This window comes from Nicotiana tomentosiformis, chromosome 11 (assembly GCF_000390325.3).
Source record: "Nicotiana tomentosiformis chromosome 11, ASM39032v3, whole genome shotgun sequence".
Lineage (NCBI taxonomy): Eukaryota > Viridiplantae > Streptophyta > Magnoliopsida > Solanales > Solanaceae > Nicotiana > Nicotiana tomentosiformis.
The window spans coordinates 91,767,347-91,785,739 of NC_090822.1; the positions used below are offsets into that span (position 1 = coordinate 91,767,347).

The 18,393-nt window shown below is 38.1% G+C and overlaps 1 protein-coding gene across 1 annotated transcript; it reads right to left on the minus strand.

The window, feature by feature from the left end:
* Positions 1-324: 324 nt before the first annotated feature.
* Positions 325-4,469, minus strand: LOC104103637 (protein phosphatase inhibitor 2-like). The gene is made up of 5 exons (XM_009611548.4): positions 4,298-4,469; positions 3,578-3,632; positions 2,750-2,868; positions 1,247-1,393; positions 325-810 (listed from the first exon to the last, which is right to left on the minus strand). Coding segments are annotated over exons 2-5 (492 nt in total). The 5' UTR covers positions 3,580-3,632; positions 4,298-4,469; the 3' UTR covers positions 325-586.
* Positions 4,470-18,393: the final 13,924 nt, after the last annotated feature.

The following is an 18,393-nucleotide window of genomic DNA, read 5'->3' on the forward strand; positions in this document are numbered from 1 at the left end:
AACAACGAGGAGCATTAATCTGCAAGCTAGTTAAGAATGAAAATGGCTCCGATATGTTGTATACTTGTATTTCAACAATTCTATAGTTTCAAAAGTATACAAACTTGTATACATTCAAGAACTCTAGTCTCTGCTTGTGGCTTTGAAGTATTATGTTTCAACAACAATTCTATGGTGTACAAAATTATACAACCTTGTCAAATTTCAGGAAACTCAGCACAAGTAGAAAAGAAAAGGCCCAAAGCCGTCACAAAATTACTTTCATGACTCTGATTCCCAGAAAACTGAGCAGATTCAGCAATCAAATATGTCAACAGTGATAACTATGAAACAACAGTAACGAAGTCGATATTAGTAGTTTGTGATTTCACAATATTTTCCAGTGAAAAGTTATGGCAGTCACGGAATGGAAGATGTTCCTCCCATATGTGAAATGTATTGAAACCGCCTATATACAACTTACAAGTAAAAGTGAACATATCAAAAACAAAACGATGGGTTGTAATAACGGCCTTCTTGGAAATAAGATCATATCAATAATGTACTTTTTCGGGACAATCCATGTTCAATTGGCAGGGACAGAGGACTATTTAGAAGCGTCTCCTTCCGCAATGTCAATGCCCTTAACAGCAACTGTCAATGACGATGATGTATTACACCTCCCATCCCTTTCCTCAAGAACTCCAATCTCATCATCAGATGCTTCTTCAAGAGAGGAGCATGTTCGACGCAGTTCTTTGATTTTCCTATATTCGTCATAGTGTGCTCGCCTGTGCTCCCTAAAGCTCTTGCTCCTTTCTGAACCAGAATCTATTTGTAGCAGAAAGAAAAAAAAAATCAAAGACCAGAGACCGGAGAATAGTTGGTTGTGAGTAGAGTGGACAAACATACTAGCATAATTGAAGTCAAAGCTGCAACCCGACCCACCCCCTCTATAGATCCAAATAAAATACGAGAAAAAATACCAAAAGCCACTGATCCAAAAGAACTGAAAGTGCAAGCAGTTGATAACCAAAAATAACTAGGCAAGAAAGCAGCAGCAACTGATTACAAAACATTATAGCATAATGTTTTGCCACCGAAAACCATAGGCAATGGGAAAACACACAAAAAGATGGCTTTTGACGATTTTATTTTTAGATGAACATACTATAGTTGCAGAAGAGTATCTATTAGAAAGCTCTGTGTAATGAGAAAAGAAATATGAACCACATTATTGAAACATAAAAGACAGATAAAACTAGACCCTCATCATCTTGGTCCATGATATCAGCCTCATCCTCAGAAGATGTCCAGACAGACTGTCTGGAATTATTTCCACTGGATACGACTTCTGAGTGTATTGCATCACCATTGGCCTCCTCAAAACTATCCCACGGAGAAGATAGAGATCCTACAGTATTATTGTAGTCAGAATAAAATTGGAAAAGCAATAAGAGCAAAAATTATAGTTCTAGTACTGGTATATATTAACATGATTTTCACATTTAACATGTTCTTTCCACACATTATAATATAACCCTATTTGACATTAAAATACCAACTTTCAAATCAAACCAATAGCAAAGAATGCCAGACTGATTTGAGAAAATAGCAAAAACTTATTATAATTTATTTGTATGTGAAATAAACTAGACACGAGTAAAAACCTCATGCTTACATAATTACCTTTATGATATCTGTTAAAAAGAAAATCCATATGAGTAGAGAGATAAAAAGCACATAATGTCCCATAAAATGCCGAATTCAGTTAATAACATGAGGAGAAAAGCAAGGCATAATGTGGATTGGGCTTATAAAGACCACGCCTAGAGGGATGATTTTAAAGCTTATGAAGAGACGCACATCTCAACACTAACATGTGGTCAAGACCACAGCATCCATATATATATTTATGTGTGTATGTATAAGGTCACGTGCGTATCAAATTTTCCCTTCAATCAAGTGTCATTAATGTAATTGAGAATTCAAAGGTAAATAAACACTTCCTAGAAGATAACTGCTTAAGTCAAATACAGCTTGTTTCTAATTGTTCAAATACCCTTTTCGAAATTTTGAAGATCTCAGTTTACATAATATAATTGGATGTCTTAGACCAATAACATAATATATCATCAAGCATTTAATACCCCTCATACTTTAAAGAATGTCCCAGAGGTTCCAGTGCCTATAACATAAGTAGTGATAAGTTCCAACATACCACAATTTAAAAAAGTGTAGAAGGTTGAGCATCAAATGAGAAGCTTCTAATGCAATAGAAATATTAAAAAGAAAAACAAATCAACTTCAGCATTGGGAGTTAAAGAAATACTTATAAACTAACTCTAATCAGACTCTACAAAAATCAAATCCAAAACCAAGTCAAATTCCAGATAATCAATATGAATGAGACTCATTCAAAAGGGTTAAGCCACCAAGCAAAGAAGCTCTTATGATGTCTGTAATACTACTTCAAGGTCATCCCTCGGTAGAATCAGATAATTGAGCGCAAGTAAGAAAGGTTAGTAACTACAAATTAATTACATCTCATCAATTTAATTACAACAACAACAACAACCAGTGCAATCCCACACGCGGGGTCTAGGGAGGGTAATATGTACGCAGACCTTACCCCTACCTATTTAATTGTCATGTAAAAAATTGGAATTTGCAACACATCACCATCAAATTTGCTATGTTGATGCATAACAAGAAGGTTCTATTCTAAAGACTAGGCATAAGGAAACTAATAGAAATTGCATGAACATACCATCATCATCATCGGTCATGCGGTGATATGGTGTCTTTGGTTCAGTTATTTTCTGCCTCACTGGTTTATTTGCCTCAATTTCTCCCAAATTTGCCTCATCCCATTGTACACGTGCCCCCCTGCACACCAATGAAAAAATGTCTGAAGCACTTAGATAACATCACTAACAATACTAATTGCACAAGCAAAATTCAGATAGGTTCAGCTTCTTCTAAAAAGAGTAGGTCAAACAATTAGACCCCATTTCTTTAACTATTTTTATAAGGAGAATATAATAAAATTCTTCGAGCTAGAGAGAATTTTATAGAAAAACCTACTCCTTCAAATTTCCAGATATAAAGGTAGGTCAAGGCAATTAACTTTTTCTTTGGAAGCTTTTCTATTACTAGGGGAGCGGGGGAACGGGGCAGCGAAAAGGGCACAGTGAGAATTGAACCATCACCTATTGTGTTGGAAACTCCCATCGGAACCAATAAGTTATAAAGCTAGATGGTGAGCAAATAAATTTGAACTTAGGGGGCCTAATAGGGCCTTCAGCAAAGAAATAATGATCCGCCTGGACTTAAGTCGTCCTGTTAAGGACCGCAGCATTTCCAGGTGAAACTTGCTAAGAAAATATAATTTACCCTCCTAGTAAAACATACATTTTGGTATTTGAGTGCTGAACAGCGCATTAAGTCAACAGCAGGCTACTTACAAAAACATCACATTCCAACAGAATTTCCTTTCTTAATCTTGTCCATGAAACAAACATTAGCAACTGAATTTGACCATAAGTAACATCAAGATCTAACTAAAATATAATTTATAGAGAATGGAAGGCAGTACATTTTCCCTAGTATGATCAAATCTCGTTCAGTTGTTGTAGTCTAAACCGATTATCCTGAAAGAAAAAAACATACAGATAATATAGGCAAACCAAAACAGAAAAAAGACTGATTAGATTTGATGAGTATATAAAGGATGTGTCAGGTATGCAGAGATTCTCAATGAAATCATTTTCATCGCGGAAATATTTGTACCCACCAAATGAGGAAGTCAATGGTTACTTATACCACTAGTTTTAACCAACACTTAGATATTATCGTCAACTATCATAATACCAATAAAACAATACTCTTAAACTCTAGCATTCAACTTGTACAATTACTTTCAGAACTAAGTCCTAACCAAACCATTGAAAAATGATCCAGATTTCTTAATGAAAAACATTTTCCACCAAAAAAGAACACTTTTCTTCATATCAAACACACCTAAGCATATGAATATCCCATCTTTGCCCTTATTCAGAAAAATGATTAGTAATCCTAAAAGGCAGATTTATACACCAGAACTTTCCAGTTATTACAAACTGAGAACAGTGGTGGATCTGGAACAATTCAGAAGGTTCAACTGTGCCCATTAGTATCAGCTCAACACATTTATAATAACAATATATTACGCTTATTTTGAACCAATTGACTTTAAATCCTGGATTTTCCTAGAATGCATATTAAGCCACAAAATTACAAAAGGATCAAGAATATCAGTAGAGAAAAAGAGATGAACCTAGAACTGGGAATTGGCAAGATCGCAATGTTGGGGGAAAGTTAACTGGTCCTGGTCGTCGTTCAATCCACTTCTGACAAAATGAACTCCGCCGTCATATATTGAAAAATTGGCGGTGGGTCTGAATTTGGAAACCTTCAGTTTGTTGTAAACCGAACATGTAAAGGGATTGGACTAGAAAAGATTTGGGCTTGTTTGAAATCCATAGACCAAATGCCAAGAAAATGACAAAAACGGTCCCTTATTCTTAGAGTAAGTTTAAAATAGTCCTTTAAATATATTCTTGAGTAATTTCAGTCCTTTAAGTTTATCAAAAGTAACACTTTTGATTTTCGTTAAAGTATACTACAACAACAACATACCTAGCATAATCCAACAAGTGAAGTCTGAGAAGGTGAGCGTATGCGGACCTTACCCCACCTTGTATAAGGTAGAAATGTTATTTTCGATAAACCATCGGTTCAAGAAAAAAAAATTCAAAATATGTTTGAAAAATATAAGAGTAAAAACACTTAAGATAAAATACTAAATAAAAAATAATATTGACAGCAAAAGAAGTAAAGGTAACCAAAGTAAGAGCTAACAAAGAGGAGCATATAAGGTACTCCAAACTAGAACTGTGTTCTCTCGCAGAAAAGAAAGAAATTGATCGACTACATACTAATATTTTATCCTAATCTTCAACCTTTATGCTCTCCTATTTAGGATCATGTCCTCAGTGAGTTTGGAAGATATGTCATGTCTTGTCTAATTACCTCTCCCCAGTTCTTCCTCGATCTACCTCTAATTCTCTTTAGACCTATCATTGTCAATCTCTCTTACCCCCTCACTGGGACATTTGTGCTCCTACTCTTCACATATATGAACTATCTCAGTCTTGCTTCCCACATCTTGTCCACTATGGAGGCCACTCCCACCTTGCTCAGTAAATCTTTGTTCCTAATCTTATCTTCCCTAGCATGCTCATGCATCCATCTCACATCCTCATTTCTGCTACTTTCATCTTCTCAACATAAGCGTTTTTGACTGGCCAACACTATATCCCATACAATATATTGATATAACAACTACTTTATAGAACTTACTTTTAAGTCTTGGTGGTACATTTTTATCACATAAAATATCATATGTGAGTCTCGATTTTATTCACTATGTTCTAATACGATGTGTGACATTATCGTCGATCTCATCATTTTCTTGGATTATTTTCGTCAAAATATGTTAAATATTTATTAAACTAGTAAAGTTATCCGCGCTTCGTGCAGTCTATAAAAATTTGAATTATTTTATCAAATAGATTTCTAATAACAGAAGATTACAACCAAATTATAATGCATATGTCTAATACATCAAAAGCTATAATATTAAGCAATATTATAGTTATTCATTTGAAACAGATTGGGACATCTTAATTCAATCTATGAAATATTTGAAAAAAGTAAATACTTCATTTGAAAATAAATAGTGCAAAAGAATGGAATTTCAATAAAGTGCAAGAATATATATAACCATAAGTGAAATCAGAAAGGAATATAAACTTAAACTTCTCAAAAACCCTACTTTATTTTTCCCATTCAAATTTTAATCTTTCATGAAAGGAACCTAAACCTAAGACGACTATATCCGGCTGATATCAGTGGAAGGGGGAGTACTCTACTTCTAGTGGTTTGATGCTTCTTCTTTTTTTTTTTTGTGCATTTTTTATCAACCTCTCTCTCCCGACTCCCGTCACTATAAAAAAAATGAGATTAGTGATGGAGCATTAATTTCTGTCACTAAACTACGTAATTTCAGGGTTAAGTACGATTTATGTCGCTAAATGCATAATTTCATCGCTAATCAGTTAATTCTTCGCTAATATTGCCAAGGTAAAACCATTCGTGGCAAATTCCGTTGCTAAAATCAATTTCTTTGGGTGGTATTTTATTTTCTCTTTTAAATTTATAGGAGAAATTTAATGAGATTTAAATAGCATGAGAAAAAAGATCAGTTTATTATATTAAGAGACATATAACGTCATCACTTCTATGATTTGGATTATGTATATACATAGGCACTCACACACGAAAGAATAGAGGATAAAATTTGACTTAGTATAAACAGTAAATTTTGATTGTGCAAAATTTTTTCTTTTAATAAAAATCAATAGTAAGAAAACTGAATTTACACATGCTAGTAAAAATTGGTCAAGAGAACTTTACATTATGATTTGCTATCTCTTCCGACAGTAAATGGTAGTAATCACAAAATCTAAAACTTTTTGCATAAGTAAATAAGATGTCGTAATCCCAACTTATTCATTAGTTTGAAGAATTTGATATACCAAGGACTAACTTCCTTCTATTTTGAATATTTTCTAAAGAATATATTTAAAGAACCTCGGCCCATGCAAAAAGTTCACAAACGTTAGTAAAAGAAGAAAGTTTTTTTTTAAAAATGTAAGCAAAATGGAGAAGATAGATCATCAAAATTATAGGAGATAAATGCATATCTGTGAGAGCCAAACCTACTACCTGGAATAAATTACCGGTGTCAGTTCTAAATAAGTTTGTTTAAAGAAATACTCATAGAAGTTATCAAGTCAAGTGAACAATAAGAATCCGGGAGAAGAAGAAAAACACAATATGTAAAAGTATGGTATTCGAAGATCCGTCAGCACCTATCTATTCCTCTTCCATTCTCCTTCATTGTTACAACATTTGGTTAGTGTGCTTTGCGTACCTACATGTTCTCGGAACCAAGGAAAGGTATTAATAATTCTAAAAATGAACCGTTTCTTGGTAATTGAAAGGTCAACCATTTTTTAGAAGCTAAAAGGTGTCAAAACGGTTGTTTTGTAAAGTCGCACCTTTTAATGCATTTTCATACACTTATAAACTTTTAAAAAATAAAATAAATAAACTAAAATGGCATAAAAGGCAAAAACAATGACAAAAAAGATAAATAGAAATCCTACTGTATGAGAAAGCCACATCACCTTCCTTTTCCCCTGCTTTATATTAATATATATAGATTGTTAAGCTATTACTTATGCATTACGGGAAAAAAGGGTACTGCTTATCTCCTTCAATTATTGATATTGATCAACTTGTCCATAGGATAGTACACGAGAGTTGAAAGCAACATACACAATTAAAAAAAATGTGTTTGTGGTACCTAGTACCTTATAACATTGTATGTCTTTGTATGTTTGACAAACTCTTTCAAAGTAACTACCGTCACAAATCTCCTCTCAACTATCAGCTCTTTTCTTTTCCTACTCCAACATGCACTTTTCTTTCTGTGTTGGGGGCTCATAGAACAAATTAGTCAATCAAAACCAAGAAAAGAAAAAAGTCGCTCAAAAGAAAAAGAAAGAAAGGCATGACTGGCGTTTTTAGGGATAATCGTGTTGACGTGTTGGTTTTTTGTTCAAAACCGAGGTGAATGGGAAATGGAGGAAAAAATAAAATTTTCTCTTCTTTACAAAAGAACATTGTCCCATATTGAAGGAGAAAAACTTATTTCTTGAGTATATATATAATTACACTTCTTCTAGTTTTTTAAGAGTTGAGAAGAAGTCAAGTCTCGCGCTTAAATTAAATTAATAATTGTAATCCAAATCAACTGTTTACGTAACGGTAATTTGAATTTACTTCGGTTTGAGTTTTTCGTTTTATTTTACGTAAATAACCATTTCGTAATAGCCGTTTTACATGAACAGTCATCTGGAAGAGTTACACCTCTTCTTTTGAACCCAACTTGTTGGCTAAAAATACTAGACAATTCCCTCATATTTTTCTTATGAAAATTCTGAAATTCCTTCTTTTTTTCTGCATTATTTTCTTACAAAACAAATAAAGTAAATATGATTGCTATTATCATTTATATTCGCTAAAACACTGGGGTTTGAAGTACCGCTACACCAGTGTGTAAGCCGTTCTATCCTGGGAGGAAATAATCATAAACATCGGGTACTAGGAAGAGATTAAGTTACTTAAGAAAATACTGTGAATTCAATGGGTTTTGATTAATTTTCTATTCTTCTATATTTTTGTTTTTTGTTATTTCTGTTTTATTGGGAAGGTTTCTGCTCCCTCTCCCTCTTTCTCTCACCACACTCCCTCTTTCAGCCAGCTCTAACGGTCACTTGTATGACCGGTGGCCGGAGACCACTAGAGACGCTGGCGACCACCCACACCCAGTTGGTCACATTTTAAGGCAAATGAACATATAACAATAGGTTTCTTAGTTCTCTTTCTCTTTTCTCCCCCCAAAAGAGAGTTGAATGGAGGTCAAATAGATGAGTATGCAAAGTCAACTAGTCTAATGACATGGCGATTAAAAAATTTGACGAACCAAATGTTTGTAAGGTGCAGTTTTTATGCAACTATATAGGCGCCTATGTCCCCTTATTTGCTACTGCTAGGGCTTCACCATTGGTAGCGGTGACAGCCCCCCCCCCTCTTTCTTGATGTCGTGGTGTTTTATGTGTATTGCAGGTAAGAATTGGTGGCTATTGGCAACGAGCGAGACATGTGTGTGTAAACATTGGAGAACAGCCCGGGCGAGTGTCAGCAAGAGGCAGCGGGAAATTGGACAGGAACGTGCTAGGTGCCGCAACATCGTCGTGTGCATCAAGACAATCTCCAGGTTCTATTCGCGGGAGTTGGTATCTCCCGTATTCATATTTCTCTTCTTTGTGTTAGCTAGATTGTTTTCATTTTAGTTCACATTAGTTTAATCTCCATATTAGCGTGCATGTAGTTACAACTTGTTCTCTTCTAGTTTAGTCTGTCGTAGGTATAGTAGTTGTAGTCTAGGATGGTAGAGTAAGGTCATGTCTTCGGGGTGGAAGGGGAACAAGGGAGCCTATAGGTTGAGAATTGGGTCATGAAACATAGGAACATTGACGGATAAGTCTATAGCGTGTGTCGAGGAGACAAGGTGGATAGGATTGAAGGCGAGGGATACGGAGGGGTATAAGCTTTGGTGCTCTAGAGTCCGGAAGGGTAAGAATGGAGTAGGTATTCTGATGGATAGGGAACTTAGAGAGTCTGTGGTTGAGGTTAGGCGGGTGAATGATAGATTAATGACTATTAAGTTGGTGGTTAGAGAGTGCACCCTAAACGTCGTTAGCTCTTATGCGCCGCATGCGGGTATGGATGACGAGGTTAAAAGACATTTTTAGGAGGAGTTGGATGAGATTATAATGCTCCGCCTGCTGAGAAATTATTTATAGGAGGGGATATCAATGGATATATTGGGTCGACTGCAGGTGGCTATGGCGAGGTGCATGTAGGCTTCGGCTTTGGGGATAGGAACAGAGGAGGTACTTCGCTGTTGGATTTCGCTAAAGCTTTTGAGTTGGTGATTGCGAACTCTAGTTTTTCGAAGAGGGAGGAGCACCTGGTTACTTTCCAAAGTACGGTGGCGAAGACTCAGATTAACTATCTTCTCCTCAGGAGATATGACAGAGGGTTGTGCAGGGATTGCAAGGTTATCTCGGGTGAGAATATCGCGACACAACATAGGCTCTTGGTGATGGACGTTGGTATTATGTTAAAGAGGAAGAAGAGGTTTGTATGAGGACGATCGAGGATCGGGAGGAGAGCCTTGACTGAGGATAAAGCTTAGGAGTTGGAGGGGAGGTTAGCGGCTATGAGAGCCTGGAGTAGTAGCTCGGACGCGAGCATTATGTGGGCGACGATGACAGACTGTATAAAGGAGGCTACAAGAAAGGTGTTAGGGGTCTCGACGGGCTACTCTGGCGGGCATAAAGGCAACTGATAGTAGAATGAAGTGGTTGGAAGTGAAGAAGGCGACATACCTGGAGTTAGTAGGGAGCACATGTGAGGAGGAGAGTAGGAAGGAGGCTAAGCTGGCGGTCACGGAGCTAAGACTGCAGCTTTTGGTCGTCTGTACGAGGAACTGGGGACAAAGACGAGGAGAGGAAGTTATTCCAGCTGACCAAGGCGAAAGAGAGAAAGGCTCGGGATTTGGACCAATTGAGGTGAATCAAGGACGATGATGGTAGAGTATTGATGGTTGAGGCCTAGATTAAGAGGAGATGGCAAACTTACTTTCATAAACTTTTGAATGAAGAAGGGGATCGGGATATTGAGCCAAGTGAGTTGGAGCATTCCAAGAGTCATTGTGACTTTGGGTATTGTAGGCGCATCAAGGTTGAGGAGATTGTGGGAGCTATGCGTAAGATGAGTAGGGGCAGAGCGACCGGGTCAGACAAAATTCCGGTAGAATTTTGGAGGTATGTGGTAAGAGCAGGCTTGGAGTGGCTGACTGGGCTGTTTAATATTATTTTTAGGACGAAGAGGATGCGAGATGACTGGAAGTGGAGTACGGTAGTTTCGTTGTATAAGAACAAATGTGATATCCAGAGTTGTAACAACTATAGGAGTATCAAACTATTGAGCCATACCATAAAAGTTTGGAAGAGGGTGATAGAAGTGAGTGTAAGGAGGACGATGTCTATATCCGAAAACCATTTCGGGTTCATGCTTAGTCGTTCTACTATGGAAGCTATTCACCTTATTAGGAGGTTGGTGGAGTAGTACATGGATATGAAGAAAGACCTGTACATGGTATTTATTGAACTGGAGAAAGTGTATGACAAGGTTCCTAGAAGGTTCTCTGGAGATGCTTGGAGGTAAATGGTGTGTCGGTTGCCTACAATAGGGCGATTAAGGACATATATGATGGAGTTAAGACTCGAGTTAGGATTGTAGAAAGTGACTCAGAGCATTTTTTGGTTGGTATGGGGTTACACCAAAGATCTGCGCTTAGTCCATTCTTATTTGCCCTGGTGATGGACGTACTAACACACCATATTCAAGGGGAGGTACCATGGTGTATGTTATTGGCGGATGACATAGTTCTGATTGATGAGATGCGAGGCGATATTAACGAGAGGCAGGCCCTTGAGTCTAAGGGTTTCAAGCTAAGCAGGACCAAGACGAAATGCCTGGAGTGCAAGTTTAGCATCGAGCCGGGGGAAACGGACATGGACATGAAGCTTGAATCTTAGGTCATCTCCAGCAGAGGCAGTTTCAAGTACCTTGGATAGGTTATCTAGGAGATGGGGAGATCGACGAGGATGTCACACACCATATTGGGGTTGGGTGGATGAAGTGGAGGTTAGTGTGAGCACCTAATTTTTGACCGTGCTTGAATTTTTCCCATTCATCTCACCAATACCTAACTTTCCACTTCCTTCTCACACTCTCACTTTCACCACTCATGTCCTCTCTTCACATCCCCACTATCCCCTTCATCACCTGCACATACACACTCACGTATTTCTTTTTCTCCAATTCTCTTCCCCTCACCCGACGCCTGACCATTTTCACTACATATAGAGAGCAACACAATGAAGAAAAAGAAAAAAAAACTAGCAATCTAAGAGCTAAAATAGCCGCACCCCTCTCTTCTTCCTCATTAACTCATCTATCACCTTCCCACCCCAAAATCAGCCCTTTACACATCCATCTCAAGCCATGAATTACCTAAAAATCTCTAGCAAAAACAACCATGAAAGTGCAACCATAAAACCTCCACTAAGCCACTCTTAAACTCCATCAAACAGCTCCAAAATCACTCCAAAACACCACCGTTTATAGCTGAAAAACTCAGGAAAATGGCCATTGAAAACAACTCCAAAAGGTCGCCAAAAAACAACCTATAAAACGAGCCAAAAACCAACTCAAAAACAGCACCAAACAGTCCCAAAATTAGCTCGAAAAAGCAGTCCATAACCACCCAAAAACGAGCTGAAATACTACACCAAAATCCAGCCGAGTTACCGGTCAAATTTCCGGTGACAACGGTCGTCCATTTGAGTCGTGGGTCAAGAGGTTCGTTAGCAGGTTTCGGTTCGAGGTTGTCAAGCTTCAGTCAAGTTGTTCGTCTGTGGCCTAGTTCAATTTTGAATTGTGAAGCTGTGAAACATTGTAAGGTCAGGTTCATATTTTTAGGTTCATTTCTTGTCTCAACCTTGATTAATGTTGATTTAGTGTTCAAATGCTATGGATTTTGTGCTTGAATAAAATACTATTCTTGGCTCATGATAATATTTTGTCTCTATGCTTGCCTACTGCTCATTTTTGGCTATTTATGTGTTAAGGTAGTTCTATGATTAATAGTTATTGTGGCTTAAGAATAGTTCAAAGATCTTTGCTTCAAACTTAGTTTCATATTAGTTGTTGCTTCTCTTGGTTAGCCGATCATTTTAGACTAGTATTGGACTGTCAAATATGGGCCATTGAACAATGGCGGGCCCCGTGAAGTTGAACATGTGTTCTGATATTGGCCATGTGATTGTTTTGGTTTTAATTATTGAAGTCCTGATAGGAATTTGTTTAGCTGCCTGTTTCAGTAATTAGGCCTCTTAATAATGGGCTTGATATTTGATAAAGAACCCAAGGTGCTTCTTTTGATTGATTTGGGCCTAGGTTAGAGGCGCGGCCCCATGTGTGATAGAAAGAACAATTGTGAGTGAGATATGTGGGTTGGGGTATATCCAAGGTCCATTACACTAAAAAGAGAGAGCAGAAATAACAATTGTGAGGGAGTGAGGCGGGTCGTGAATCAATTCAAGACTCGTCGCAAAAAAAAAAAGAGAAGAGTGAAGATAGACAAAATAATTGTCTCGGATTTGCAAGAGATAAATAATTTATGAATATTGTAGTTTGTTTTAGGCGCGATTCATAATAAAATTATCGTGACTGTGGGTTTTCTGTGGCATAGTCATGATACATAATTCCAAACTCAAGTGCGTGTTTCATGCGACTTGATCCCAACGTCAAATAATTAAAATAAACATGTTGTGAATCACGGGTACGTTTCACGTGGCGCGATTCGCAATATGTACAAAAATACGAGTGCGCGACATCGCGAGTTATTCAAATATATTTCATAAATACTAAAAGTGGTTAAATAAATAATTAAAAGCGGTATAGAAGCAGTAACACATAAAATGTTTTAATGATTCAGATAATTAATCTATGTGTAATTGTAAAGCGCCCGTGCTAAAATCACGGAATTCGGGAGTACCTCACACCATATCCCAGGTTAACAGAATTTCTTACCCGGTCTTCTGTGTTCGCGGACCATAAATAGAGTCAATTTCCTCGATTTGAGATTTTAAAATAAACCGGTGACTTGGGACACCATAATAATTATTCCAAGTGGCGACTCTAATAAAATAAATAATCTCATTTCGAATAATGTCACTTTAATTAGAAAAACTCCCCTATTACAGGAGGTGTGACAGTTAGCATTTGGTGTTCTGTGTGACAAGAGAGTGCCACTATTACTCAATGGTAAGTTTTATAGAGCGGTGATTAGACTGTCCATGGTGTATGAGGCTAAGTGTTGGCCAGTTAAGATCTCACATATCTAAAAAATAAAAGTAACATAAATGAGGATGTTGAGGTAGATGTGCAGGCACACGATGATAGATAAGATTAGGAATGATGATATTCGGGAGAAGGTGGGCGTGACTCCCATTGATGACAAGACGCGGAAAGCGAGACTCAGATGGTTCGGGCATGTACAGAAGAGAAGCCCGGATGCACCGGTGAGGAGGTGTGAGCGACTTGCTTTGGAAGGCACGGGAAGAGGCAGGGGCGGCCTAAGAAGTATTGGGGAGAGGTTATCAGGAAGGACATGACGCGACTTCAGATTTACGAGTACATGGCCCTTGATTGGAAGCTGTAGAGGTCAAGTATTAGGGTTGTAGGGTAGGGTCGTAACTATGTGAGGCTAGTCTGATAGGATTTTTATCTTAGACTGCTAGTGGTTAATGTTGTGTTTTTACTACTCTTTTGTTTTATAGTGTCGGGTCTATTTACTGGTTATTTCTATTATTTTCATCTATTTTCTGGCTTTTATGAGTTGTTATTATTCCTTTGGTTTCTGTTGATGGTACTGATATATTGTCTTTTCTTATTTCTTGAGCCGAGGGTCTTTTGGAAATAGCCTCTCTACTCCCTCGGGATAGGATAAGGTCTGCGTACACACTACCCTCCTCATACCCCACTAGTGGGATTTTAATGGATCGTTATTGTTGTATGTTATTTTCAGAACTATATTACAAATACAGATTGATAACATTACCACATGAATACCCCACGTTAAAAAATTAAAAGGGTGCTAAAAATGCCTATAAGGAATAGATTGATGAACAATTGGTCCAAAGCTGACAATTTGTTACCAATGAGTTTTCATCATTCTTTTGCCATGCTGCTTTCATTTGCTGTGCTTTCGTATTGTTTATATCAGACAAACGCGTATGTACCAAGAATGGCGGATTTAGGTGCAGATTCGTCGAAAAATTATAATATATATATATATATATATATATAAGGTAACTTTTTTTTATCTCTATATATTATATTTTGAATCCCCCGACATAACCCAAAAGCATAGTTTAGTGATCAAGTGGATTCAAAACTTTTATAGATCACTGGTTATATTTCCACTAGCCTTTTCTTTTTTGAACCTATTGACGGTAATCTTGCTTCCGCCACTGGTACCAGGATACTCAATTATTACTTACCTTTTTTTAAATTTAGAATAATGGTATTTGAGCTATTTTGCGCGAGTATTTGCTCCCATCAATACATTTATCTAACAACTTTAATTTGGCCACAAAAAATAAAGCAAATGAGACAGAAAAATAACATCCAACATTCTTTGTCTTCACTTAATTTTCACTCATTTTATTGTTATCAATACTGGGTGATTCACATTATTCGATATTTTCTTCTTTTATTTTATATCATCAGTTAGGTAGCACAAGAGGTCTTCACGTCAAATGAGAGGGGGGGGGGGGGGGAATTCATGTAAACCATGTCTTGTTCTTCGTCCTCACGAAAGATGTTCTGTTAGGATATACTATAAATCATGCGTATTGTTATAGTATTCTTTATGGAATAATTGTTTATTCATTTATTCAATTCAATACAGTTTTATTTTAAATAGATCATGTATTTGTCTGTGTGTCCATTGCTTATATAGTAGATGATTTAGTGTATAAAGTTTAATGGTCTTTTTATTGTTGACTCTATTCCTAAACCGTTACAACCTAAAGAACTTAATTATATTGATTTACCAAATAATAAAAAATATTCTTCTGAATTGAGTGAAACATATTTATGGCACTTGCGTATGGGTCATATAAATCTAAACAGAATTTCAAGGTTGATCAAGGATGGACCTTTAAGTTCATTAAAAGTGGAGGCACTACCAACTTGTGAATCTTGTTTAGAAGGAAAAATGACAAAATAAAATTTTTCCTCAAAAGGAAATCGAGCAAGTGATAAATTAGCATTAATTTAAAGCAAGGCTTGACTCTAATCAAGTCTAGGATATTGTAGAATAACCTGATGGGGTTAAACCCATTGGATGCAAATGGATCTATAACAAAAAGAGAGGTGTAGAAGGAAAAGTGCAAACTTTTAAAGCAAGGCTTGTAGCGAAAGGGTTTACTCAATAAGAAGGGATCAATTATGAGGAAACCTTCTCTCCGGTAGCCATGCTTAAGTCTATTAGGATTCTCTTATCCATTGCCGCTCATTATGATTATGAGATTTGGCAAATGGATATCAAGATAACTTTCCTTAATGGAAGTCTTGATGAGTGCATCTACATGATGTAACCAGACGGTTTCGTGGAAAGTGGCAAGGAACACATGTTGTGTAAGCTTAAAAGGTCCATTTATGTGCTGAAACAAGCATCTAGGGCATGGAACACTTGTTTTGACAAGGCGATTAAAACTTTTGATTTTGATTAGTGTCTTAACGAGTCTTGTGTATACAAGAAGTGGGATGGGGACTGTGATGACCCAAAAGGTCTTCTATAAATTTAATAATTAATTATGTATTCTAAAACCTCGAAAAGCACTATTCATCATTCCTCGACTTGCGTGTGCAGTCCGTAAAATTTTTTGAAAAGTTTTTATTTGAAAAATTGATGAAAATATGAAATAGAGCCTTAAAACTCAACTGAGTTGACTTTGGTCAACATTTTGAGCAAACGTACTCAGACCAGTGTTTTGACAGTTGGTATTAGAGCACTAGGTTACATAGGTCTCACGAGTCATGAGCAAACTTAGTAGAGTCTGAAGGATCAGTATGGAGACGTTTGTACTTATCTTTCAAAGGCTATAAAGTTTAGGAACAATATCACTTCTTTCTTCTCCTGTCGTGCGATTTTATTCTATCATCGATAATTGAACCATTCTATTCTTATTCTCTCGCAGATGGCGAGAATACGTAATACATCTATCGACGAACAGGGACCAGAGCCCCAGTGGAAACTATGGCTAGGGGTAGAGGTCGAGGTCGAGGTCGTGCTAGAGGTCGAGGCAGAGATAAAGCTTAGTCTAGAGCTCGAGCAGCCGCACCTGTTGTAGAACCTCAGGTGGATCTTCAGGAGGAGGTTACAGTTCATATTGTACCAGGTGGACCAGTTCAGGTCCCGGAAGGATTCATAGCTACTCCAGTGCTTTAGGACGCTCTAGTCCATTTGGTAAGTCTTATAGAGGGTGTGGCCCAGAATGGTACATTTTCAGTGGCACCAACCATCTCACGGGTTAGGGGAGGAGCACAAACTCCCACTACTCCCGCTCCGGAGTAGATGGCTCCCCAGAATCAGGCTCCAGCAACCCCGCCAGTTGGGGTAGTTCAGCCAGTTGTTACGGCACAGGCCGGTGATAGGCCCGCCATGTCTTCTTAGGCCTTATTGAGACTGGATAAGTTTACTAAGCTCTTTCCAGTTTACTTCAGTGGGACACCTTCTGAGGACCCACAGGATTATGTTGATTGCTGCCACGAGGTGCTGCGGAACATGGGTATAGTTGAGACCAATGGGGTCGATTTTGCTGTATTTCAGATGACGGGTTCCGCCAAGAGGTGGTGGAGAGATTATACATTGACCAGACCAGTTGGATTACCTGCATTGACCTGGGAACAGTTCTCACGGATATTTCTAGAGAAATTCCTCCCTATCACATTGAGAGAGGATTACCTCAGGTAATTTGAGCGTCTACAGCAGGGCAGTATGACTGTTACTCAGTATGAATCCCGTTTTATGGATTTAGCCCGTCATGCTCTCCTTTTACTACCTACTGAGGGAGAGAAAGTGAGGAGGTTGAGGGACTCACTCACTCTATCAGGCTTCAGATGGCCAAGGAGACTGGAAGTGAGATTTCCTTTCAGGCGGCTGCTAATGTCGCGAGGAGGATCGAGATGGTTCTTGCACAGGAGAGACGGCAGAGGTCTGATAAGAGGCCTCGTCAGTTCGGTGGTTTCAGTGGTGCCTCGTCTGGAGGCAGGGGTAATTTTGGTATGGGTCATCCTCCCAAACCGTTTCGTTCAGCACTTCAGGCATCTCCCGGTGCTTCAAGGAGTCACGATCCTATTACGCCTTACTCTAGGAAGCAAATATTTAGTGCACATTCAGCTCCTATCAGTGCACCACTACTCCAGAGTCACTACAACGATTATCCGGCCCGTTCAGGTCAGCTTCAGCTTCAGCAGCCACGAAATCAGGATGGGTGTTATGAGTGTGGGAACATTGGTCACATTAGGAGATATTGCCCTAGGTTGTCAAGTAACAGATCTAGGCAGGATTCTTGTGCCATCATACCAACACCGGTTGCTTCACCGCTTGCTCAGCCAGCTAGAGGTAGGGGTCAGGTAGCTAGAGGTGGAGGTCAGGCCATTAGAGGTAGAGGTCAGACCGTTAGGGGTGGAAGCCAGCCAGTTAGAGGCCGTCCTAGAGACGCAGTTCAGAGTGGTGGGGCCCAACCCCGATTTTATGCTTTTTCAGCTAAGCCTGAGGCCGAGTCATCCGATGTCGTGATCACATGTATTATTCCAGTTTGCCATAGTTTTGCTTCAGTTCTATTTGATCCAGGATCTATTTACTCCTACGTATCCTCCTATTTTGCTTCATATTTGGTTGTGCCTCGTGATTCTCTAAGTACTTCTGTGTCTATCTACACAGGTGGGAGACTCTGTTGTAGTAAACCATGTTTATCGTTCGTGTGTGGTTACTATTGGTAGTCTTGAGACTAGTGTGGATCTTTTACTTCT

Excerpts from the sequence above, each read along its gene's own strand:
- LOC104103637 (XM_009611548.4), bottom strand. Across the intron at positions 1,394-2,749 it reads CATGACCGATGATGATGATG|GATCTCTATCTTCTCCGTGG; the intron begins GTATGTTCATGC and ends ATAATACTGTAG. Across the intron at positions 811-1,246 it reads CATGGACCAAGATGATGAGG|ATTCTGGTTCAGAAAGGAGC; the intron begins GTCTAGTTTTAT and ends TGCTACAAATAG.